Source organism: Acinonyx jubatus, chromosome D2 (genome assembly GCF_027475565.1).
Source record: "Acinonyx jubatus isolate Ajub_Pintada_27869175 chromosome D2, VMU_Ajub_asm_v1.0, whole genome shotgun sequence".
NCBI classification, from domain to species: Eukaryota; Metazoa; Chordata; class Mammalia; order Carnivora; family Felidae; genus Acinonyx; species Acinonyx jubatus.
The window spans coordinates 61,661,112-61,688,179 of NC_069393.1; the positions used below are offsets into that span (position 1 = coordinate 61,661,112).

Here is a 27,068-nt window from a genome sequence, read left to right on the forward strand (position 1 = left end):
GTATGTTTTCTCATAAGTCCCTTAAACTGTATTCACTCTTCTTAATTCTTTTTTCTTTTTTGCTCCTTTGGAGGAAGTCCACTTCTATCTTAGAGTTCACTGGTTTTTTTTTCTTGTACTTGATCTTGTCTCTTATTGAACCCTTCTATTCAGTTGTTTAATTCAATTATTGTATTCTTCAGATCCATGATTTCTGTTTGGTAATTTTTAATATTTCTATCTGTTGAAATTGTCACTGTTTTCATGCATTGTTCTTCTGACCTCAGTTAAGCATTTTTATGACCATTATTTTAAGCTCTCTATTAGGTAGATTATTATCTCCATTTCTTTAAGATCAATTTCCAGAGGTTTATCTTGTTCTTTTGTTTGAAACATATATTTCTGTTTTTGTTGTTGTTGTTGTTTGTTTGTTTTTCATTTTCCTTGACTCTTTGTGTTGGTTTCTGAGCATTAGATAAAACAGCCACCTTTTCCAGTCTTGACAGAGTGACCTCACGTAGGAGATGAACCTCATTGACCAGCCTGACTGAGCTCTTAGCTGTCTCTCAACTTTGTGTTTGTCCAGGCCTCCTTTGTTCTTAGTGGCTTAGTGGCTTGGGACACTTAGTAGTCATGAGTGTCCCAAGTCCTGTCAGTATCTCAAACTTGAGGATTACAGTCAATGTCTAGATACAGGCTTATGAGAAGCTGGTTCCTGAGGCACAAGTTGGGAAAGTATGTAGATAAGCCACTTCCAGGGAGAAACTGGGAGGTGGGCCTTTTTGCCATCTCCCTCAGTGCTAGGTCCAGGTGTGTAGCTGCAAGGGGTAAGGGTGCTGCTATGCCCATTAATAACTATTTCTTTGATTGCTACAGTCCTTAGTGCCTCAGGAATGCAAGACCCATTTACTACTAGCATCAAGTGATCCAGGGTCCCATCCCTCATGTGACAACTGCAAGAGCTGAGGTGCCACATACGTGTACAACTTCCTTTCATAGAGATACTGGTGACTTGGTTTTATTATTGGAGTAGGTTTGAGGGAGATGGTAGGAGAAGTATCTGCCAGCTTCCCCAGTCTTTGGAAGATTGCAGGTAGTTCCCAGATGCCTGCTAAATGAGAAGCCTGGCCCTCAGGCGGTAGCCTTTAAGGTAGGCAGATAAATCCCTTTCAGGGAAAGAGTAGAAGATGGGTGTTTTGGACCTGTTTCCTCTGCACTGAACCTTGGGGAAGTAGATGGTTAAGAATGGATTCTTTGTTTGCTATATTCCTCTGGGACTCATGAATGAAGCCCTGTTGGTTATCAGAGCCAGGTGATCTGGGGACCCATCCCTTGGGCAGCAACCCTAAAAGCTGGGGTGTGGTCCTTCCAGTAGCACAGCTCCTTCCAGCTACTGGCAACTTGGAATGGGCTGTAGGGAGAAGATGGGAGAGGTATCAGTGGGCTTCCTCAGTCTGTGAGGAGGATCACAGCCCCTCAAAGCCTGATAAATTAGAAGCCTCGCCCTCAGGCAGCAGCTTTTAAAGTATGCAGATAAACCACTTTCAGGGAAAGACTGGGGGAAGGTGCACTGAGCCCTAGGGCAATAGCTTCAGTGATTGCTCTTGCACACAGGAAGAATTGCTTCTTTGTTTGCTATAGTCTCCTGGACACAAGCCCCACTGGCTTTCAGAGCTAGGCATTTTGGGGTCCCATCCCTCTGATGCAAGCCTTAAAAGTTGTGATGCTAAATATGGAGGCCAAACCCTTTGCTCCTGATTATGTGTCACTGTGCCAGAGGTGGGGTTCATGGTGAGAGTGTATCTTAGCCTTTTCTCCCCATTTCAGTGTGGGTGTTTTCTCATTCATCCAGTGTGTGGGAGTCACTCAGCTAGTTTCTGGATATCTTTCAGAGAGAATTGCTCCATATATAGCTATACCCAGTGTGTACCTGGGAGGAAGGGCACTCAGGAGTCTCCTGTGCTGCCATTTTGGTCTACTCTGTCTCTTTCTGAACCTCTGTCTGTCTTTGTCTCAACCACTGTCCTCTTATCATCCTTTCTCTCCCTATCTCTCTATGAGACACCTTGTCACAATGCCAATCTTTCTGTATTATATCCACATCATCCCTTTATACCTATTCTCCCTATCAGACTAGAAAATTTTCTCTCAACAGTCTTGACTTGGTGAGTAGAGAAGAAAAGCAATTCTTTCTAATGAGCTCCAGTTAGAGAAATTCTGAGGAAGTCCTCTAAGTTGTCCTGACATGTTCCAATCACCACAGCCAAGATGCCTCATGGTCATGCTGGATCATATACCATCCTGGGGGTTCAGATGGGTGGGCTGCTGTAATTGATGACCCTGGACAAAGCACATGGCTTGAGTTGGGTAGAATAGTTCTATAAAAGATGGAAAGGTTGTAGGGGTACTAAGATAGCCAAGACTGCAGAGGTCTGCTCTAGTGAAGCAAAAACTTAATCAAAATACAAATGCTAGAGGATATATGATCCAGATTCTGAATTCTGTAGAAGTCCAAAGGAGTTAAATCAATGTGAGCTAGAGTGACCAGGGAAAGCTTCCAGGAGGTGATTCAATTTCAACCTTAAAAGGTAAGGTTTTAGATAGATAGGAGGGAGTGAGAAATCCTGAATTAGGGAATGGTTTCTGGTTTTTTATTGGTGGTGTTTGCATTGTTTTAAGCTTCTAAGAGACAAGGGCTTTTCTTTTGTTATAGAATAGCACTTGATAACCAGTTAGGCTTGGTCATTGGAACCAGGTTCCAATTCTGTCCGTTCTACCCTGCCCTTGACCTTGGGGGAATGATAGAAGAATACCTGAGAATCCTCTTATCCTGACAATACCAACTTGCTTATAAACAGAAAGGGAGACTGTAAAACAGAGCAGGTGTCCATAAAGTCCATTCTGATAGCTTCAGCCCTCTGTTTGTATGACCTCAGCCCTCTGTTTGTATGACTCAATGTGAGTTTCACATTGTAATTTTGGCATTATCATAGTAGACTGGATTGCTTATTAAATGAATAATATATTAATTTAATAAACACATTGGTAGCCCCTGATATATACTCAGCACAAAAGTGCCAAGGATTCCAAGATAAATAGATAGGGTCCTACTTTGTTAAAATTTATATCCAAGTACAGCAAGCAAGTGCAATGACATAAGTGATATGACTGAGCCATGCAAAGCAGTGGTTCTAACACTTGGCTATACATAGAAGTCACTTGGGAGCTTTAAAAAAAACTACCGATGCCATCATCTTATTGTTACAGCAAATGCTCAGTGCCCAGGAAGAGACAAGCCACACACACTAGGGAAATCAGGAAAAGACTATTTATTGCACACCAGTGTTGACCCAGCGGAGTCACCTCCAAAGGCTGAGCCCCGAACCTTGGCATCGGCCTTCTTTTATGGCTGAGATGGTAGAGGGTTGAGAGAAAAAGGAAAAAGGGGAAGGGGCTCTTTTCAGTGTTGCTATCTGGGCAGTTGGTGGACACAGGAGGCAAGCAAGATTACAGAAGCCAAAAGTATGCAAAGGGAGTATCCAGCCTTGGACATCTGGCTGGCCCCTTTTATCTTGTTCTTATTAGCTGTTTCCTCATTATCTCCAAAGGATTTTTATTTCATTGGTCTGGGGAGGGGCCCGGACATCCAGATATTTAAAGCTCTTCCAGTGGCTCTCATGAGCAGCCAACATTGAGAACCACCAATGTACAGATGCTATGGAAGCAGATAGAGGACTCTTAAGCAACATGAAGAGTGGAAGGGCTGCCAGAGGGGTGAGCCAAGTGAGCTTTGAAGGAAGGGTGAGAGTTAGCTGGAGAAGAAAGGGGACAAGGAGACCATTGGATACGAAGGACATGGAAAGCAAAAGGGAGAAGAGCCAAAAAGAAATGACTTGCTCTTGGCTGAGGAATCAATAAGTCATTCTAGTTCTGGCCTCATCCCTTTGTGATCTTAGACAAACATCAACTTTGCTGTGCCTCAGTTTCCCTTTGGTCAAAGCAGCTAATGATACCTGGTCTCTTTACCTTAGAAGTTTGCCTTAGGATCAACTGAGGTGAGCAAAAACTAAAATACAGTATTTTGATGATCATAAGTGAGATTTTTAAGTAACAGCTTTGGGCATTCAAAACATAATCATTTCATTTGAACAAATAAAAATCATTTTATTTTTCCTAACATATAGCACTTGCAACCTACTTTATTAAACAGAGTGCACTGATGCCATTTCCCTCCCTGATTCCTATTTTCTGTTCTCCCTTTAGCGTAGATGTCAATAGAGTAATGAATGGCCCTCTAATAGAGTAATGAATGGCCCAAGGGCCAGGGAGAAGCACTGGGTTTTAAGTTCTTAGGTCTGTTTTTCATAGGTTTTTTCTATTTTTTCTTGGTATCTGGGTATCAGCTATTGATGCTCACTGTTTGAAATTTCTATTTTATTTATTTTATTTATTTAGTTTAGTTTTTTTTTTTTTTGAGAGAGAGAGAGAGAGAGAGAATAAGCAAGGGAGAGGGGTAGAGGGAAAGGGAGAGAGAGAATACAAGCAGGTTCCCTGTTCAATGCAGAGCTTGACCCCATGACCCTGGGATCATGACCTGAGCTGTAATCTAGAGTCAGATGCTCAACCAACTGAGCCACCCAGGCACCCCTCTCACAATTTTAAATTCTACCTTTTCTTTCTAACTTGCCACTTATTACCTGTTGAAGACTGGAAAGCCAGAAAGCCCATCTTAGAATGATATTTAAAATAAGAGTAAATAGACCAAGCAAGAACTTGCTGGAGAGTGGATTATGTGATCTCTTTAGTGCATGAATGTTTTAATGTCTGTGTTGCCTCTTTTAGCTGACTTTCTGTGTCATCCTCTGGCCTGGATACCTCATGTGGGAGATGGCTGACTGGGGCTTTATGTGTGGAAGGTCGGAGGCCCACAAGGATTAGTTTGTCAGGATTCTCAGCCTGCCTGCTTTTGGCTATTGGCCATAGACCTTTAAGGTTTCCCACTCTGATCACTCTGAGAATTTTGTTCTTGTCAGACTAGATTTTAATGTGTGTCACCAAACACTTACTGTTTCCGGGGCAGGAGGAAAGAAGGGCAGATAGCCTCAAACTCAGGAGGGCAACAGTGTCTTGAAGTAAACAGCTTGAGTGGAGGTTAACCACCCTCATCCAGAGGACAGATCAGGGTAGGAAACAGAACACTCCCAGTGGGAAGACAAGGGGGAGAAAGTGCTGGAAGGAATCCTGTGTGGCAAGACTGGGTGTGAGGGGAGAAGGAAGGAGGTGGGGAAGAGAGAACTTCTTAGGTGCCAGGTGGTGAAGAGGCAAAGACAGAGATTTAGACCTGTATTACTGTGGACTTTGTACTCTTTTATGGTTTTTTTGAGAGCCACCGACTCCCTAATGCCATTCCAGGACTCATGAGTTGTCTCACCATTGCAGGTGACAGCTGTATCTGCCAGGCTCACCAGTGGCCATCCTCTGTGGGTCCCCACAATGCAGGCTAGGCCCTCTTGAGAAAGTGGCTTTCCAAGTAATAGTCAGCCCTGAATTCTTTTTTGCACTTTGTCGTCTGCCTTCCGTGTGGTCACTGTCTCTCCTTCCTTCCCCAGGTCGGTGGCCGGACTGGATAAGGAGGCGGACCTGGTGCACATGGAGGTGCGGACTGCAGATGGATGTGAGTGCTGAGGCCTGGAGGCTAGGCCAGGGGGGGTCTGCCTGCAAGGCTCCCTCCTCCCCTAATTTGCATTTTAATGGCTTGGGAAAATGAAAAGCCCTGAGCTCCATTGCTGCCTTATCCATCCTATTTTTCAGAGTAGGGGGAGAGGCCTCTGGTCCCAAGGGAGATGTTTCACTGAAATACACCCTCAGGATTGAATTTTCTGGGGATGTGAGTTAATGTGATGAATTTTGAGGCTCCTGTTAGTAATTTCCTGGCATCTTCAGTGTAATTCGAATAGGAATGTCCATAGCTCATCAGGCTATTTTGCATTCACATGGTGAATTACAGGGACTGCCAGCTTTAAAAATGTACCCTTCATATAGTCAAGCTTACCCAAAAAAGTCACTGGGCAATTTTTTCAAAACTGTTTATTCATTCATTCTACAAATATGTAGGGTCAGGCTACTTACTCTGTGCTGTGTTAGGCCCTGGAGATACAGTGGTGAGCAAACCCTTTCTGTTTCTTGTCCCTGCAAACAAGCAGTGGAATCCCAGGATCCTGAATATGTGACCCCTTTGCACGGTATGCACCTGCGCATGTCTTACACGGAAATTGATAACATATCATTTTGCACCACTTAAGCATTTTACTCTTCCCAGAGTTGATCGTATAAGGCTCTTCCCTACCCAATAAAATCAACTTAAAAACACATGAAATGTGTGAAAATATGTGATATAAATGAAAGAGATGAAAATATAATTAGCCTAGGTCAACAATAGAGCCAAATAATCTGTGGAAATAGTAGTGACGGAGGAATGCTGTGGAACAGGCCCCAGCCTGTGAGTTGGGGTCCTGGGTTGTTCCATGCACTAGCCCTAAGGCCTGGGGAAACACCCTCTGATCTCAGTGCTAAGTCCTTCCATTATCTGAGAACACTCATCCTTGCTCTCCCCACCTCATGGAGTTATAGGCTGACCAAGTGGAGAGACATTTTATGGAAATTGTAAAAGGTACAGATGTAAGGAGGGTCAGTTTTGACCTGGCTGTGGGCGTTGTCATTTAGAATACATTAAGTAAAACTGCATGCGCTTTGTCCCTGATAAATCTGTTTTTGATGCCAAACACAGGTGCATGCCAGAAACATGCATTTTGGGGAATATTTTATTTGTTTTCTTTTTCTTTTTAAAAGTTTTAGAAGATGACCAGCGTTTGTTACTATATTCTGCTGAGTACTTGATTTTTTTCTTCCTTTCCTTTCCTTTCCTTTCCTTTCCTTTCCTTTCCTTTCTCTCTTCTCTTCTCTTCTCTTCTCTTCTCTTCTCTTCTCTTCCTTTCCTTTCCTTTCCTTTCCTTTCCTTTCCTTTCCTTTCCTTTCCTTTCCTTTCCTTCCTTTTCCTTTTCCTTTTCCTTTTCCTTTTCCTTTTCCTTTTCCTTTTCCTTTCCTTGTAATTTGGTTGCATTTGGTCCTTGAATAAATGTAAGTCTCTGAAGCAGGCAAGGATGAGGGATGGTTCACATACTCTTTAAACAAAAAAAGTATTTTTTTAACAGAAAAGCTATTTAAGATTTAAGAAAATAATGCCACACGTTCAAATGCACTGATCATAAGAGTAATGGATTCAAAATGATATTATCTGACTCTTATTGCTGAGAAAGAAACTGGGGGAAGAGTGAGATGTAGGGGTGTGAAGGAGGAATAGGGCAGCAGGACAAGAGCAGACAGTAGCCGCAGATGATCTAGAGGCCAGGTTTTGGTACAGTTCCTATCTTGGCTTTGCTTCCCATATCAACTTTTTTTTTTTAATGTTTATTTATTTGTTTTGAGAGAAAGAGAGAAAGAATGAGTCAGCCACTGGGATAGAAGCAGAAAGGAGAGAGAGAGATGGGGTGTCTGGGTGGCTCAGTCGGTTGAGCGTCCGACTTTAGCTCAGGTCATGATCTCACGGTCCGTGGGTTTGAGCCCCACGTCGGACTCTGTGCTGTCGGTTCGGAGCCAGGAGCCTGCTTCGGATTCTGTCTCCCCCCTCTCTGCCCCTCCCCCATTGGCACTCTGTCTCTCTGTCAAAAAATGAATAAATGTTAAAAAAAAATTAAAAAGAAAGGAGAGAGAGAGAGATACAGACTCCTAAGCAGGCTGCACTTTGTTAGCACTGAGCCCAACATTGGGCTTGAACTCACATACCATGAGATCATGACCTGAGCCGAAAATCAAGAGTTGGACCCTTAACCAACTGAGCCACCCAGGTGTCCCTCCATGTCAACATTTTTATGCCTTAGATGTGATCTGTGCTGGTTGTAGTATTTTAGAGTTGGAAAAACTTTGTATGACTATCTAACCTCCTGTCTGTGTAGGAATACCATCCCTGAAAACTTGTGACAGTGTATCCTCAGGTTCCCAGATTTAGGCTTAATTAGAAACATCCTTTTCTACTCCTGGACAGCGCCCACGTTTGTTTGTTTGTTTGTCTATTTAAGGTAATTTCTCACATTAAGTTTAAACCTATTTTCCAAAAGTTTAACAATTCTGATCCAAATTTGGATAAGGCCTATGGTGCAGGACTGCCACAAAATTTTATGAGATTAAAAATGCAAAAAAACATAATAGTTTCTGGCCTATTGTCAAGAATTGAAGAAAACAAGCAAGTACAACAGGAATAAATGTCATGTGCCACACTTAGGTTCACTATGGTATATATTAATCCTGTTATATTTTTTAGGTTTCCAAAATCAGTTTTTCAGTAGTTAATATTCTGATTGCCTCTAACCCATATTTACTTATAAAATGTATATAACAAGACTGCATTAACCTAGAGATGTTGTATTTTGTATATCCTAATGAAATGCATGATACTTTTCTTTCATGCTGTGTGGTGAGGGCCTTCTTACTCATACATTTACACATACACACACATCTCTATCTTTTAATCATCACAAAAAGGCAAAACATTTATTTCCTTTTTTCTGATGTGGTAATCTGGACTAAAGTTTGCCCAAATTCACACAGCTAGCTAGTGATAGAATGAAAACTAAAGCACAAAACTTTCAACTCACTAGAAATGAAAGGGAACTTCCAACAAAGGACATCTACAAAAGACCTACAATTAACATTATATTTCATGATGAGATACTGAATGCTTTCCCCATAAGAGCAGGAAAGAGAAAAGGATGTTTATCCTTAACACACATATTCAACATCATGCTGAAAGTCCTAGCCTGTGCAATAAAGCAAGAAAAATGAAATGTAATTCATATAGATTGCAAAGGAAAAATTAAAACTATTATTATTCTCATTGACATAATTGTCTATGTAGAGTATCCCAAGAAATCTACAAAAATAAAAAGTTCCTACAACTAATAAGTAAATTGAGCACAGTTGCAAGGGACAATGAATTCAGTCAAGAAAGGATGTTATTTTTAATAAATGGTGGTGGAAAATATTGGAAAGCCATATGGGGAAAACTGAACTTCAACCTATGATTCACAACTTACACAAAATGCAACTCAAAAATGGATATTTTTAAATGTAAAATATAAAATTATAAAAAAATATAGAAAAACACATAAGAAAAAATCTCCATGACTGTGGGTTGGCACCAAGAACAAAAAGTACAAAGAATTGATAAATGGATTTCAAAATTAAAAAAGCATGTATTTGCTTTGCCAAAGAAACAGTGAAGATACTAGGAAAAATATTTGCAAATTATGTATTTATTAAAGAACTTGTGACCAGGGACTTTGAAAGCATAACAATAAGAAACAATGCAATTTTTTTTTAAAACAGGTGAAAATTTGAGTAGACCATTTACCAGAGAAGATATAAGGATGACAAATAAGCACATGAAATGATGCTCAACATCATTCTACATTAGGGAAATGAAAATTAAAGTCATAATGAGGTATTATTACATACCTATTGGAATTACTAAAATAAACAAAACTGATAATACTAAATGCTGACAAGAGTGTAAAGCCATTGGAACTCTCATACTTTCCTGGTGGGGACACAAAATGTTACAACCACTCTGGAAAAACATTTTGGCAGCTTCTTATAAATTTACACACACCCGTATGATTCAGAAATCCCACTCCTACATATTTACCATACAGAAATTCACACTGAAACTTATACACAAATGTCTGTAGCAGATTTATTAATAATCACCCCAAAATGGAAATACCCTAAATATCCTTGAATGGATGGATGGGTAAGCAAAGCTGTGGCACATCTGTAAAGAACATGGATGAATTTCATAGGCATTATACTGAGTGAAATAAGTTGGTCTCAAAAGGTTACATACTGTAGGATTCCATTTATATGATCCTATGGAAAAGGAAAAACTAACAATGGAGAAATATATCAGTGGTTTCCAGGGTGGTTGACAAGAAAGCAGCACGAGGAATCATTCAGGGTATTGTAAATGTTTGGCAACCTGTGGTGGTTGTTACATAAATCCATATATCTGTTAAAAATTTAGAACTGTATGTCAAAAAAATTACTGTACATAAATTTTAAAAAGTTTGTATTTAAAAATAATACTAAATGAGCACCTGGGTAGCTGTGTATTAAGGTTAAGCCACTGACTCTTGGTATCAGCTCAGGTCATGATCTCAAGGTTGGTGAGTTTAAGCTGTGCATTGGGCTCCACACTAGCAGTATGGAGCCTGCTTGGGATCTCTCTCTCTCTGCCCTTCCCCTGCTCACTGTTTCTCTTGAAATAAATAAATAAAACCTAAAAAAATAAAAAAATAAAAATAATACTAAAATAAGTATTTAAAGAAAGAAGGGGGGGTACCTGGCTCACTGATTTGGAACAGCATGCAACTCTTGGTCTCAGGGTCATGAGTTCTTATAACTCTTGATCTCGAGGTCATGAGTACAAGCCCCACATTGGGTCTAGAGGTTTTATAAATATTTAAAAAAATAATGATAATAATACTAAAATAAAACCTATAGTGAGGAAAAACTAGAACACACAGTTCTTAGCTTCTAGTTCTATAGAACTTGCTACCATTTATGATTAATTAATTAGTTAATTGATCACTTAGTTCTTTTATTCAACTGGTGTTTATTTAAATTAAAAAAAAATTAATGTTTATTTTGAGACCTTTGAACGGGCAAAGGTCAGAGAGAGAGGGAGACACAGAATCTGAAACAGGCTCCAGGCTCTGTGCTGACAGTTCAGAGCCTGGAGCCTGCTCCAGATTCTGTGTCTCCCTCTGTCTCTGCCCCTCCCCTGAACGTTCTGTCTCTCTGTCAAAAATAAATAAATATCAAAAAAAATTAAAATCTGCATATTCTGGTCACTGAGGGGATGTAGAGGTGAATATGATATTATCTCCACCTCAGAGAGCTTGTGGGCTTGTTGGGGAAATAGACAAGGATTTGAGTAATTCTAGCACAATCTCACAGGGTTCATAGGGTTGAACATATATTATGTTGAGTTATAAGTGGGAGTATTGCTAATAGTCTAAGGAAGTTGGGGGATATGTACCCCAATGTTTATAGCAGCGCTTTAAACAATAGCCAAATTATGGAAAGAGCCTAAATGCCCATCAGCTGATGAATGGATAAAGAAGATGTGGTGTATATATACAATAGGATACTACTTGGCATTGAGAAAGAATGAAATCATGCCATTTGCAGCAACATGGTTGGAACTGGAAGGTATTATGCTGAGTGAAATAAGTCAGAGAAGGTCAGATATCATATGTTTTCACTGATATGTAGATCTTGAGAAACTTAACAGAAGACCATAAAGGAAGGGAAGGGGAAAAAATAGACACAGAGGGAGGGAGGCAAACCATAAGAGACTCTTTTTTCTTTTAATTTTTTTTAATGTTTATTTATTTTTGAGACAGAGAGAGACAGAGTGCAAGTGGGGGAGGGGCAGAGAGAGAGGGAGACACAGAATCTGAAACAGGCTCCAGGCTCTGAGCTGTCAGCACAGAGCCTGATGCGGGGCTCGAACCCACGAACTGTGAGATCATGACCTGAGCCGAAGTCGGACGCTTAACCGACTGAGCCACCGAGGCGCCCCAAGAGACTCTTAAATACAGGGAAAAAACTGAGAGTTGATGGAGGGGGTGGGGGAGAGGGGAAAATGGGTGATGGGCAATGAGGAGGACAATCATTGGGATGAACACTGGGTATTGTATGTAAGCGATGAATCATGGGAATCTACCCCAAAAATCAAGACCACACTTTACACTTTACACACCGTATGTTAGCCAATTTAACAATAGATTACACACACACACACACACACACACGCACTGTGTGTGTGCACGTGTGTGTGTGTGTGTGTGTGTGTGTGTGTGTGTGTAAAAGAAAGTTGGGGGAAGCTTCTTAGATGAAGTTTTTGATCTGGCCCTTGAGAGATTAGTAGGATTTTATCAGAACATTTTGGATAGAGAGGAGAACCTCACACATTCCCAGAGTTCACCCATGAAAAGTGGTGTGTGCAAGGCTGTGGGCTGTGGTTTGTGGCTGGCAAAGATGAAGGGAGATAAGGCCAGTAAAGGCAGGCTGGAGAGGTTGTGGGAAGAAACGGGTAGGTAGCTTTCTGATCTGTGATCCACACTGAACACCAAGCATTGAGACCAGTTTTACCTTTATCATAAAAAAGCTTTCATGATAGAATTGTGATTTCCCTAGCTGTGACCTTAAACATTGATTATACTAGACAGTCCTGCCTGGTTGTTTCAAGTTCCTTTATTTCTGCTTCTGTTTGCATGTTGTATGTTTAAATTATAGCAGCTGGTAGATGGAAAGTTAGCACCCATTCTAGCTCATTTAGACTCTAGCTCTGGGCAGTTACTTGCAATGCTGCTGTGCCCCCATCTCTGAGGCATAAGGCAGCCTTGTTATGTTTCCCTAGTCCCCCATCCTGCCTAACTTAGCTTCTAACTCAGGAATGGTGCTGAGAGATAGAGAAGGCAACTGGCCTATGTGTGACATCCTTGACGGGGACAGGGGAGTAGAACACAGAATTAACTCTGTGATGAGGCCAGGTAACATCCTGAACCCTGCTTCTTAGGGATCGTGCATCAGAGAGGCTTATTAGTCACTCCCAGCTCTGTGTCCAGGTCTTTTCTTGCCTGGCCAGACTGTGCTTGCTAATATATCCTGTGCATTCTACTTGCCAAGAGAGGCAGGTGGACCTGGGCAGAGTGCTGGAACGAGCACACTCTCCAAGTTCTGGCAGAGGGTTGGACAGTCCTGGACCAGGAGGAGGCACCAGAAGCACCCACCATCCCTCCAGCTCTGTCTCCGCTGGGGACCATGTTTGCAATTTGGGTTTATCCTTTCAAGGAGCAGGGAGAAATGGTCTTCAGATATTTATAGGCAAACAGACTGGGAGAGTAGAAACCTGGATCTTAATTTCAGTTTTTCCATGGAGAGGCTGTGTTTCCAGGACAGCAACTAAAATTCTTGGGGTTCCTGTTCCCTCACTGTTAAATGAAACAATTAATAATTTATTCACTTTTCTTTCTAATTCTCTTATAGGATATTTACTAGGTGTCCCCTGGATGGCAGTCATGACCTGCATTTTTAGAGATATAAAGAGGGAATGAGACATGGTCTCTGCCGCCCGCCCCTCCCCCCCAGTCTGTATTCTAAAAGGGAATGGGCAGACAAATAAACCAGCAGCTCCTGAATAGCTGATAGCCTTCTTATAGTCACACACAGGACATGCTAGGAACCCACAGGAAAGGGGACTTCTTTATATTTGGTGTATTTGAAGTCAATTGAAACCTCAGTTTTTCTAGCCCTTTTGTTTGGTCATTCACATGTCTAAAAGGAAAATAACAATTCTCTGAACATCTTAAAAGAACTAGTAGATCTTGGATAATAGTTATTTTTCCTTCCCCTGACTTTCCTTTGTTATTCCACTTTTTTTTTTCCATGTTGGAGAGTCTGTTCCTTAATCAGCCCATTTCAGACCACTTACCCCGTGTTGTGGATTTGCCAATTACTATTTTGTAAATTATCCTCAAAAGCACCTTGAGCAGTAAAATTCCATTCTCTGCTTCTTCTAGCAGCACAGTTCTTATGGCCGTTTCTATCAACCTTTAACATCCATGACCCTCTGGCAAACTGGTTCTATTGCAGATTCCTGGGATCCACCCCAGAGGTTTTGGTTTAGATTGTCTCCTGTAGGGCCTGGGAGTCGACATATTGTTAAACATGCTCATGACATGATTCTGATCCAGATGGCCCCTTCAAGAACACTTTGAGGATCCCTAACCTCAGATGGTGCTGGGATTATAGCTAGCAGTTATATCCTCATAGGCATGAAGAAAGAGCCTTGGTGTTGGGGTCTGGAATTACCCTGTTGTAAACAATACGTGATGATCACGGCAGCTGGGCTGTCATAGGGTTGGAAACAAGAACATACAAGTAGGGCAAACGTGTCTTTCCCTTCTTTCTTCCCCTTTTTTAAAAGTAAAAAAAAATTTAATGTTTATTTATGTTTTGAGAGAGACAGGGACAGAGCATGAGCAGGGAAGGGGAAGAGAGGGGGAGACACAGAATCTGAAGCAGGCTCCAGGCTCTGAGCTGTCAGCACAGAGCCCGACGCAGGGCTTGAACCCACGAACTGTGAGATCATGACCTGAGCCGAAGTCGGACACTTAACCAACTGAGCCACCCAGGCACCTTTTTTCTTCCCCTTTTGACTTTCAAGACAAAATCACAATAAATTGTAGCATCAGAGTGCTTTCCAAGTCAAGATAATGTTCACTGTGTTACTTGTTGGGGTGAGAAGGGGAGATTCATAAGGAGTAGTAAAAATTGTTTGAAACCTGTAAGGATGTTCAGAGAATAGAAACAAGATATGGCTATGAAACAACAATTAAGTGTTCTATGTAGTTCCCAGAACAAGACAGGGATGTATGGGCATTCGTACTAATGTCGATAAAGAAATTTGTATTTCTTGTTTATTTACCCTCTCACATTCACTCCACAGAAATGGAAGAGTTTCCATGTGTGAAGACAGTGGTTCTCAAAGCTTAGCATTAATTATAATCACTTGGAGAACTTACACACACACACACACACACACACACGCGGAAGGTCCTGGGCATTGGCCCTTTATGAAATTGTCCTCATGATTCTAAAGTACATGCAATACTAAAAACCACTGCACTAGATCTGAGCCTTCCCAAATGGAACATGCATATGAACCATCTGGAGAGCTTGTTAAAACACACATTCCATATTTCTGACAAGCTCACAGGTGACACTGCTGGTTTGCGGACCCCAATCCGATCAGCACTGCACTATGCTAAGCTGTGGGGGATTTACAGATAAATAGGACGCAGCCAGCCCTGACTAGCCAGCCCACAGTTTTAGGGGAGAGGCAGATATACACGCAGATTGTTATTTTGATATAATGTGCCTAAAGCCCACGATTGTCTGATTTAAGTCTCCCAAAAAAGTGCTGTTGGAACCAAAAAGAAGGTGTTCTGAATAATAGTAATTCATGATAGCCATACTTTCAGTTCCATGGAGGAAAAAAGTATAAAGGAAAGAGAATATGAAGAATTAAACAGTTGTAGTAACAATAAGAAGGAGAGAGTATAGAGAAGAACAAAGAAGGCTTACTGTGTCAAATCACATACTCACAACAGCCAACCTCTTGGCTGGGGAAGCCCCGTGGTGAACAGCCCAGTTGGAGTGCCACTTGAGGGTCCTGGGCAGAGTGTCCCCCCAGCACTCAGATGAGACTTCCAACTAACTTCCCACCAGGGCGATGCATATATGACTCGTGTGATTTAGGGCTAGTCGCCAAGTTTGCCTAAGCGCAGTCCTGAGGGAGCTGTTTTTTCTGTTTCTCTTATTGTATCTGACAATCTTAGGAGCCTGGGCATCTGCATATACCTCTTCCCTCCCTGGTCTATTCCATGGGGCCAGCCTGGTCTGGCTCAAGTAGGTGAGGCAAATTAATCCCATCAGGAACAGAAGGGCCAGTTCTGATTCCAAGGCCAGATATGGAGCACAAGCCAACTAAGCTTTCCATGATTGTGTGTGTGTGGACTCTGGGCAGAAATGCCTGACAAGTCACACAAACAACTTCTATACAGAAGAGAAGGGTACCCCTAGTGCTGAGGAGTGACTGAGGGCTGCACAGAAGAGGCCATAGTTAAGCTTCATCTTGGGAGATGAGTTGGATTCTCCCGGGAGGATGGTAGAAAGGGGGTCAGGAAAGTCATGCTAGAGTGGTACTGTCCAGTGTGGTAGCTGCATCATCACATGGGATTGCTGCGCACTTGAAATATGCTGTCCAGATTGAGGTATGCCATGTGTGCAAAACATACACCAGGTTTCAAAGATGTACTATGAATTAAATGATGGAAAATAGCTCACTAATAATTTTTATGTTGACTACATGATGAAATGATAATACTTTGGATATTTGGGGTTCAATAAAATGTGTGACAATCCATTTCACTTTTCTATAGACTTTTTAGTGTAGCTACTGAAAATCCGTAAAGGTTACTTGTGGCTTACATTGTATGTCCATTGGACGGCACTCTTCTAGACTGGAGGAACAGCAGGTACATCAGCACAGAGCATCGCTTTTCTATACTGTATGTGACACTAAACACCCTCTTTCTCAACCTGGCTCCCACACGTGGGAGCAAACCCAGTGTAAGCCGGTCCCTGTTCTTGTTTTGATGTGGGAATCTCCACTCCAGTCCAGTCCTGGCCCTTCTTTTTGGGAGTCAGACTTCCAGATTAAGCTGAAGCCATTGAATTATCTCTTTCCCTGGCAGGGTTTAAACAGGGCAAAGCCAACCAGTTTGGTTAAAATCATTGTGAACCCATTTCTTCCATACAATTCAGGATTCAAATGACTTTTTCTCCCATTGTCTTCTAGAAATAATTTTTCTCAGAATGTCCCCTGTGATCCTCCCTACACCCGACCCAACACATATTCAGATACACACATATACACACCCATATCCTCCATCCAAAAGACATTTGGGTATCAATAGAAAGTTCATCACCTTGATGCCATAAGAGTTCAGAGTTGAGTTGGAGAATTAATTCTGCCATTTATAAGCTGTTTGACCTTAGATCCCTTCTCTTCTAGTGCTTTATATATTATAAAAAATATATATAACTGTATATATATAGTTATATAACTATACATATTATAATCATAATATATGACTAACAAATATAAGAAGTATTTTTATAACATTTTTTCATCAATGGACTAAAAAAGGTGTTATTACAGAGTAAAATTTATAGTGGGGAGGATTTCAGTTTGGTGAACAGAAAAGTAATGATTAAGGGTATCCAAAAATGGCTAAGGCTATTTTGTGAAGTACTGAGTTTCTCTTCATTAGAAATTCTCAAGCATAAGCCATTTGGATGTATCATAGGGATACCATAGTAAGTGAACCTGGATACAGGCAAAAGTTCTTTAGCATCTAGACACATTTGAAATTTCTAGAATCAAAATCTGTAGCATATATGCCACCATTTCTTGTCCTGGTGCCATCATCACCTGCCATCAATCTATCACCGCACCTTCTCACTAAGCCAAGATGAAGCCTAGTACTTTTTAAAAAAATGTTTAAGTTTATTTATTTTGAGAGAGAAAGAGAGAGAGAGAGAGAGAGAGAGAAAGTGCATTTGCAAGCGTGAGCCGGGGAGTGGGAGGGGGGAGGGGCAGAAAGAGAGGAGAGAAAATCCCAAGCAAGTTCAGTACTGACAGCGCAGAGCCTGACATGGGGCTCAAATTCGTGAACCGCAAAGATGCTTAACCAACTGAGCCACCCAGGTGCTCCAAGCGTAGTACTTCTTAACAGACCTGAGGGAATCCTAACTAATCAAATGGTCTTGGCACCCAATGCAAAACTGTTAACCCTATAGCCTAAACTTCAGGTTCTAGATACATAGAATATTGGCTCTTAAAGAACCTTGGATTATTGACTAGTTCAGTAATTTTAAACTGTGTAACTCTGAGCTCTAGCAGTGTTCTAAGAACTCAGAGGCAAGATGGGGATGGGGTGTGGAGTTAAGCCAATGGGACTGCTGAATTCTTGACTTACATTCAACTAGAAATGGTGCACTAAAGTTCACTTTCTATATTGAGAAGATAGGATCTTCTTTGCTAAAAGCGTTCTGAAGTTTGTTTTTTTTTTTATAAGTTGAAATAGAAAAGGTACTTTGAAATTGCATCACTTTCAAAAAAGTACTAAAATATATAATAACTTTCTCAAGGCCACGTAGATAGCTGTGGATGAGGACTGAACCAGAACATGGATTCTTGTCTAATTCTCAGACTGATTGTCCTTCTATGATTAAAAAAAATAATAGTTGGGATCATTGGTCCTGCTGTTAATATGCCTGTGTTCTAATCCTGGTTCTGTCATTTCCCAGAAGCTGTGGAACTCAGGCACATCACTTAATTGTTGTGCCTCAGGTTCCTCATCTATGAAATGGGGATGCTAGTAATTGCAACTCCTTATTGGATTGTTGCAGGAACTAAATAAGTTAATACATACAGCTTCTGCAACACCGGAAGACATAGAGTGAGCATTCAAAAATACTACTTCTTGGGGCATCTCAGTGGCTCAGTCGATTAAGCCCCTGACTTCGGATCAGGTCATGACGTCGTGGTCTGTGAATTCAAGCCCCGCATTGAGCTCTTTGTCAACAGCTCAGAGCCTAGAGCCCACTTTGGATTCTGTGTCTTCATCTCTCTCTCTGCTCCTCCCCTGCTTACACACTGTCTCTCTCTCTCAAAAATAAATAAATGTTTAAAAAAACATTTTAAACAATGTTACTTCTTGTTATTGTCATAATCATCATCATCATCATCTAGTCATCACTGTCACTGTCATCATTGTCATTATCATCATTATTGTCATTGTCATCGTCATTGTCATCATTTTTATCGTCATCATTGTCATCATCATCATTATCACCATCATCATTATCACCACTGTCATCGTCATCATTGTCATCATCACTGTCATCATCACTATTGTTATCATCTAGTCATCATATTCAATCAGGCTCAGTTTATTTGGCAATTGGAGTGGAAAGAGCTCTGGATGCAGTACCAGGAGTCCTAAGATATTCAAGGACATTGTGATTTCTAAATCTCTATAACTGCCATATTCCCCCTATGCCATAAGAAAATAGGAGACACTAGAATTCTTCGGGTAATTAGAAGTTTGACAAAAACTCTAAATCCATAAGCACAAGGCAGGAATGGAATAAGGTAGGTAAGCTACCTTTTTCAATTCGTTGATTTTGTTTTCAGTACCTACCATGTCTGGAGGGTTGTGTAGGCATTTCCAGCATGTGGGTGCCCTGCACACAGGTTAGCCCCACTCCTCAATCAAGGAAAAGGAGGCTTGTGGAAACTAAATAACTTTTCATAGTTTCTTGGATCTGCTGGTTTTTACTTGTTTGCATCTGAGAGTTAATGCTATTATTCAAAATAAATAGCTCCTGGGTATTTCTCTAAGAGGGGACCTGAGGAGCTGATTTGCTTTTTGTTCACAATTTAATTCACTTTTTCAAACTTTGACAACATGTATATTACCCAAAGGGATGGAAGTTGAATGAATCCAAGGAAAGTTTCTTTCTCCGAGGTGGTAAGAGGCATGATGGCTAGGATAGTTTGAATATTTAGTAATCTCAAAGGCAAACCATTGCCACAAGTCACAATATCACTCAACATAACAAAAGTGTTTAGGTTTTTTAATGTCATTCAATTCAATTTAACTAGCATTTACTGGGACTTTATAAAGTTAGCTTAGGAGACAAGCAAAGATAACTAAGACTTCATTCCTACTTCTGAGGAGGTGACCCTTTTGGAAAGGTTTGACAGAGAAAGAAACACTGGATATAAATGGATGAGAAACTTGCCTTCCTGGATGGGGAAGTTAGAGACTGCCTCCCTAAGCCTTACAGAATTCCTGGCAAAAATATATCTCCTTAGGAATAAAAGAATGCTAAGGATGTCAGATAATCTCCTTCATACTCTCTGTCTATATTCTCCAGTTCTCAGATCTTCCTCTGTCCAGCGCAAACCCCAAGGCATGTTCACTTGTGAATATCCCATTTTCCTCACTGGTCTGTGATTCTTCTGAGAATGTTCTCTGGTTCCTGGAAGTTCTCTGAGTGCCTGACACTTGAAACTTCATTATACTTCTTGACCCAGTGCAAAAAGGAATGAATCAGTCAGTCTGAGACCACCCCTTCTTGCTATATGAGACCTTTAGCCCAATATCTGCTAGGTGAGAAGGCGTGAAGGCCGGACTCACTAGGGAGATGTTCTTATCTTCCCTAAAGGGTCTTCCAGCAGTAGAACTAGTTAAATTGAGCCAGATATTTCTAACATTAATGAGTAGATCCCTCTATTGACAGTGCAGGGAACAAAGCCTTTGACTTTTAGCTTTTGTAAGTGGAACAGTGACTACACCAGCTCTTCAAAATACATTAGGAAGACATTTGACATTTAGAAATACGTTAATCATCAGGGTAATGATTGACTCTCAACCCCTAGGGAAATCACTCTCTAATTTTCTTACAGGGATATCCAAATGAGTTCTTCATTCAATCTGGTCTTTCTGATTTTTCATTTGAGAACATTTCAAAGGAAAGGATAGTAAATAAAAGATTAAGAATATGGATTAATCAAAGCTAATCCATTAACATGTGATTATATAGTGCCTTCCATGAGCTTTGCCTACCTAAAAGGCCATGTTCAGTTTTCACTCCCTTTTTAGGAATTTCCTTCTCACATAATATACTTCTCCATCTTGTCTACACACAAAGGCTGCCTTCTCCTTCAAGTCCTCCTTGGTTATTCAGGCTCAGATTTTTTTTTTTTTTTTTTTTTTGTTATCTGCACACCCAAAGCACTTGAAGAAATTAAACAGGGGTATAAATTTGGACTATGACTTTACTAGTAGGACCTGTGATATGGTCTTTTGACTCTCCACAGACAAACATTACTTGTTATTAATGGAGGGTCTGAGAGATGCCGAGTGTTAAATTCCCTTCCTTCTCGTTCCATATTAAGAAAGAGGTACCATCTATTAGTCTGTTAAAATGTATCCAATGATATGCTAAGCATTTTTCATACATAATCTTATTCAATACTGATGACAGTCCCTGGAGGCAGATACTAACTTGCGGGTATTTCACAGATGAAGAGCCGTGCTACTTACTCAAGGGTGATAAGCAAGTAACAGGTCCAGGACTTGAACACAGCCCAGTCTGGCTTCAGAGGCCTTGCTTTCAAATACCACACTATGCTCAAGAGCTCTGGACCCCTGCCATCTTATCAGGCGTTTGGTGTTACTAAAAGCAAATAAAAAGGCCACAGGTATTAGAAGCCAAGTTTGGGATTCAAGTTAAATGATGAATATCCTTCCGTTTCATCTTTAAATCTCCATGACTGTACCCAGCTTCATTTCAGGATAACGTCCAAAGCCCGAATCTGAGAACTTTTGCAAATGTGAGGCTCTTGGTGTCCCCTGCTCACTTTTGACACCCTGAGTCCCTCGTCACCCTCGGTCACTTCCATCTGGTAGCCAGGCCTGCCCGGTAATTGAGTCTCCCCTTTTTCTCTATTCTGAGTTTTCACCAGGCAGTGGGTACCTTAGCACTTACTATCATGTCTCTCTATGTTTGAAAAAAAAGTGTTGAGACTTCCAATATATGAGTCCAGCTGAAGACTGCAAGTCCCCTGAATTTTAAGTGGATTTGAAAAACTCATTTCAGTGCTGCTTTCCTGTTAAATTGGACCTTTCGTTCCATGCTGGGCAGTAGCAAGCAGGGGGAGAGCCAAGAAGTAGGATGAGTTTGGCACAAGAGCTCACCTGCTGTGGGCCAAGGTTTAGGTAGGTTTTGATTTTGTTTGGGGTGGCCTTGAATACACTTGATTCTTTTTTTTTTTCCCCCAAAGTGTCCAAATGGGAGAGTGAATAGTAAACAGACAGTAGAAAATGAGCCTGTGGGGGGGCGGGGGATAAGCAGATGTCCTCCTGTGCGTACCTTTGATTAGCAGTATAAGGAGCTTTCTGAGACACTGGCTGGCAAGAAGGAAGCAGGTTGTCATGTCAACACTTGTGGTTTCTTTATGTGTATTTACTGCAGCTTTTCACTGGCTTTTAGTGCCTTATTCTAGGAGAAAATTACTAAGGCTTTGTGGGTCCAAGAGTATTCCTGGTGGGCAGGCCATGTGCTGCTCGGCACAGCCTGTGCTCTCGGCCTTCCCTCGCTCTCACACCCAGAAGTGGAAAGCCAGGCCATTCTTAGCTTTCTGTGTGCGCAGAGACAAAGAGGAAGTCAAGGGCAGGCTGTACGTACAGAACGGTGAACAAGCTGGGTTTGCTAATGGGGCAGGAAAGAGGGGGAAGAAGGTCTCTTCTCTGGAGAGGAAGGTAGGGACCAAATTACAGAACAGGTGACATGTTTGGATGTAGACTTGTTTTGTTTGGCTTTACGGTATTTGGCCCGCACCCTATTTTAAATGTAGAATAGCTGTCCTTTTTTTTTTTTTAAATCAGGCAATTTCACATTTAAAAAATAGAGACAGTTAGATTTATTATAAGACACAGAACATCTTACTCCTGTGTGCCAATGATGAACAGACACTGATGAGCTTCTCCTCCATGAAGAGTCAAGTGTTGGCCATTTCACTGCAGTCCCCACCGCTCCCGAGTGCTCCCAGCCGCCGAGGCCGTGTGGCAACTGCTGTTTGTCATTTTCACCCAGCTCATTTTATTCTTACACATTACTTGTCTGCCTCCCTAGGCACTTGATTTTATTCGGCTTCTTGTAAAAAGGCTTCTGTTCTATAGAACGACGTTTGGGCTTTGTCCCAGGGCACTCAGAACTGTTTTGAAGCTGGGAGAGACTAGGTCAGGTTTAGGTTTTAGAGATGACTCTGGCTCCCTGCCTCGGGTCCATCCAGTTCCCAGTCCATCATGTACATGCAGGCTAGTCGTGAAATGGATGCAACAGGCCACACCGATGAGAAGGACTTGTCCCAGGCAAGTGGCAGGGCTTGTGGAGAGAAGAGGAGAGACTAAGCATGTCAGAGGCAGGATGGTCGGGGCTGGGAACCAACTGGATTACATGGCGTATGGAGGAAAGAAAAGTTAAGAGGCATGTGCTCACGGGCGGGTGAAAAGACTGCTGACAGAAAGAATGAGATCCATGTTTGACATGTTTGGATTAAGAATACCAACGCAAATAGGCTTTGTTCAGCTATGGACGTTCGGGAAGTAGGGATGTAGCACATAATGAATTCATTTCTTACCCACATGTGTTTGTTACATTAGCATCATGTTTATACATAAATGTGTGGAATAGCTAGCTGCAAATAATATGAGTAAGCCCCTTCCTAGTCAGCAGGTCCTTTTGATTCAAAAACCTCTGTCTCATTCACTGTTGTATTCCTCGTACCTAAGCAATACCCAGTATTTTGTTCACACACCAGAAAAACTTGTTGAAGCCATCAGTAAATTAGTTAATTAACGATAAACAGGGAGGGGTGCCTGGGTGGCTCAGTCTGTTAAGCGTCCAACTTTTGATCGCGGCTCAGGTCATGATCTCATGCTTCATGAGACTGAGCCCCATGTCAGGCTCTGTGTGACCGTGCAGAGCCTGCTTGGGATTCTTGGTCACCCTCTCTCTCTGCTCCTCCCCTGCTCATGCACTCCCTCTCTCAAAGTAAATAAATAAACTAAAAAAAAAAAAAGATAAACAGGGATAATTAAACGTATTCATGTTTTAACTCACTTAGCTTTTTTCTTATTTAACCTGTTTGCCTTTATCTCGGCTGCCTGCAGGCTCCCCTTCCCTGTCACCCATGACACCTGTGCACACATTCAAGGGAGCAATTGCATTAGATACATGTAGTAATAAACATGGTTTTAGGTGATAACAAAGACTTCTCTACTTTTAATACTGAAATGACTCCTTCTTCTCATTTTTCCCACTTACTACTTTTAAGTATTATTCAGTTATAACCACTTTATTATTTAGTTAGTTTTTTTTCATGTTTATTTATTTTTGGGAGACAGAGACAGTGTGTGAGCAGGGGAGGGGTAGAGAGAGAGAGGGAGACATGGAATCCAAAGCAGGCTCCAGGCTCTGAGCTGTGAGCACAGAGCCCAATGCAGGGCTCCAACTCACAAATCACAAGATCATGTTCTGAGTCGGTTGCTTAACCGACTGAGCCACCCAGGTCCCCCAATTATAACCATTTTAAAAGCAAATGTACGGGGACACCTGGGTGGCTCAGTCAGTTAAGTGACTCTTGGTTTTGGCTCAGGTCATGATCTCATGGTTTGTGGATTTGGGCCCTGCATTGGGCTCTGTGCTCACAGCACGGAGCCTACCTGGGATTCTCTCTCTTTCCTGCCCTCGTTGCCCCTCCCCACCATCTCAAAAATAAATAAATAAACATTTAAAAAAAAAATAAAAGCACATATATACACAGGTTTCTTTACAGAGACTTACCTGTAGTTTTTCCCCAGTAACAAATAACTGAATAAGTTATCTTTCTTGGATAACCCTATAGTCATAATTGGGATGCATTTTAGAGTCAGAGATTTTCCCATTCAGCAACAGCTTCTGCTGTCATGTTCCTGTTTTGCTTGAGGGGCTCTTCACCTGCTGAGATCTTTCGAAGATTTTACAAGTAATTATAGAGGATTTATAGGTTTTATATAAGTAATAGGTGAATACATTCTTATTGTAAAAATAATAAAAATGTATATAATATGGAAAGGTCTCACTTCAACACTATTTCCATTCTTTTCACCTAAAAGTAATCATAGCTAATTTTTATGGGTTCCTTTAAAACTTTTTCTTTGCACTGTGGCACAAACCTATACATTTATAAAGGCAAGGTTTTGGGGGGACATAATTGTATCATACTACCATACTGCCAAGTAATTTTTTCAAAGGTTATTTGAAAAGGAACAAGGATTCTAGAGAAATCAGGATGTGGATGTGTCCATATCTACTTATTATTTTTTAATGTTTAGTTTCGAGAGAGAGAGTGTGTGCACATGATGGGGGGAGGGTTAGAGACAGGAGACAGAGGATCTGAAGCAGGCTCTGTGCTGACAGCACAGAGCCCCATTCAGGACTTGAACTCATGAACTATAAGCTCATGACCTAAGCCGAAATCAAGAATTGGTTGCTTAAGTGACTGAGCCACCCAGGCACCCCTCTAGTTAATTTTTTTTAATTATAGCATAGCATTCTGTAATATGTGTACCTTAGTTCATTGACATGTTCAGGGACCTTTAGCCTGTTTCTGATTTTTCACTGCTATGAACAATACCCCAGTGAGCATCTTTGCTCCTGACTCTTTGGGAAAATATACGAGTGTTTCTCCAGAAGACATTCCTTGTCAGTAGGATGTAAGATTAACTCTTTCTTCCACTCCTTTGCCTCATCTAGATATTGCCATTTTTTAATAATTATTGCAAATTTTGTGAACAAGAATGAAATCTCATTGCTTTGAACTGTATCACTGATTTCCCATGGGGTAGAGCCTTGTGTACTGATGAGAGCTTTGTCACCATTTCTCTTTGCGTCTAAGTGTCGCTCTCCCATTTCAGATGCTCACTACCTCACCTGCAGGATCCAGGAATGTGCTGAGACCACTCGGAGTGGGCCTTTTGTCCGCTCCATTGACATCAGTTCCCTGGTTGTTCAGGATGAATATATCTTCATTCAGGTGAGTCCAGAAAATGCATTCAGTGGTAGAGGTGGGGGTGCTTAGGTGAAGTCAGGAAAATGAGGGCAGCATTCCTGAGGTTGTGAACACGTGGAGCTGGGGTGAGTCTCTGCTTTGGTGACCCATTCTCTGGGGGATCCAGGACTTCTGGTTAAAGATGAAGATGTTATGGGTCAGTATCACGGATGGGGTCTTTAGTGGCCCACTGAATCCTCAGCTGGGTTGCTGTTTTATCATACCAAAAGGGTCTTAAAATGACCAGGATTTAGACTAGGGCTTGGAAGTTTCTTAGAGCCACATCTCCATTGGATCTGACTTTCAGTAGTTTATCAAAGCCATGATCCATTGCTGTCCAAAGTGACCGGTCTCATTTGGGAGTGAGAATCCCCAAGAAATGAAGCATCTCTAGGATTTTCTTTCTAGAAAAATGTAGAACTCCCTAAATCTTGCCCTCCCTTTACAGTGCTGACCACTCCCTGATATGTCCTGAGTCCAGAAATCCTTCACTCCCAAGAGCTCTGACTCACGGAGAAAACTAGGTGTGATTCACATTTTTAGGCAGGAAAGGGAAGCCCTGTTTTAGGTGTTGAGTTTCCCTGGAAGGAGATGCAAAGAAGAACAAAAATGAGGAAAAAGAAAAGGTGATGCTTCTGCTCCAGAGTGACTTACAGTGTGTGTGTGTGTGTGTGTGTGTGTGTGTGTGTGTGTGTGTGTCTGTCTATGAGTGTGTGTAATCATACTTGACCTTTGAGAGCAGCTTTGATTTCTCCCACTCTGCTTTCCGACCCTTCTGCTGCCAGTTGTGTTTGCAGGCTGTTTCCTATAGGAACCTTGATCTTTAGACTCTCCTGAGTTTACTCAGACCTATGCACCTGAATGACTTTCTCTGCCTCACTCCTGTTTCTTTGGTCCAGATTAGCCCCGTTTCCCGGGAGCTGGGTATGCCTCTCTTCCTCTGAACCACTGCAGCTGTTCTTGTCTGCTGTTCCCTTAGCACATGGGCTATTAGGAATTGTTACTTAAATATTAGTGGATTTGTCTTCGTCTTTCCAAATTGCATTTTATACTATCTGAGGATAGGGACAATACTTTATACACAAATTTTTCTCCTCATCTTTGGCCCTAACAGAAAGCCTTTGAAAATCCAGGGTACTCAGTGACTACTTGTCTTACTGATAGATTGTAGATGTAGGAGTCACTTCTTTTTAAAAATCAGTTGTGTAGACTTTTGAGGTCTGAAACACATGACATGTAGCCATCCACTCAAAAACCAGCTTGAAAAAGGGAGGGAAAGAGAGGTCTGTGTGGCTCCAGAAAATCCCTGTGTCTAAGTTTGCGTAAAAGCCAGAATCTCAGAATATTTTTGTCTAAATCTTGGCAGGTCATTAGCACTATTATTGCCTTATTCATGAATATTTATTGAACACATACAATGCAAAGTAAAGTCAACAAAGTATTAGGCATGACTCTGGCTCTCCCTAACTCTTGCCCTTGGCCTGCTTCTCTTTGCAGTATATACCGTCTTGGGTCTTAAGTATTATCTCCATGTTCTGATGAATCTCAAGCCAGGGAGCTATAACCTCTGCCCTGGAAAGCAGACCTTCTTGTCTAATAGTCATCTTGATATCTCAACTTGCATGTTCCACAGCTAGAATAAAATCAACATGTCCACCTTGATCCTGATGCATTG

General features: G+C 41.4%; 1 protein-coding gene across 2 annotated transcripts in view; it reads left to right on the forward strand.

The window, feature by feature from the left end:
* The window catches only part of SORCS3 (sortilin related VPS10 domain containing receptor 3), a 592,870-nt gene that overhangs the window by 423,900 nt on the left and 141,902 nt on the right, over positions 1 to 27,068 (forward strand). For both annotated transcript variants that reach the window (XM_027063020.2, XM_027063019.2), the window contains exons 6-7: positions 5,589 to 5,653; positions 25,260 to 25,378. In XM_027063020.2, coding sequence (XP_026918821.1) covers positions 5,589 to 5,653; positions 25,260 to 25,378 — 184 coding nt within the window. The remainder of the gene's footprint in view (positions 1 to 5,588; positions 5,654 to 25,259; positions 25,379 to 27,068) is intronic.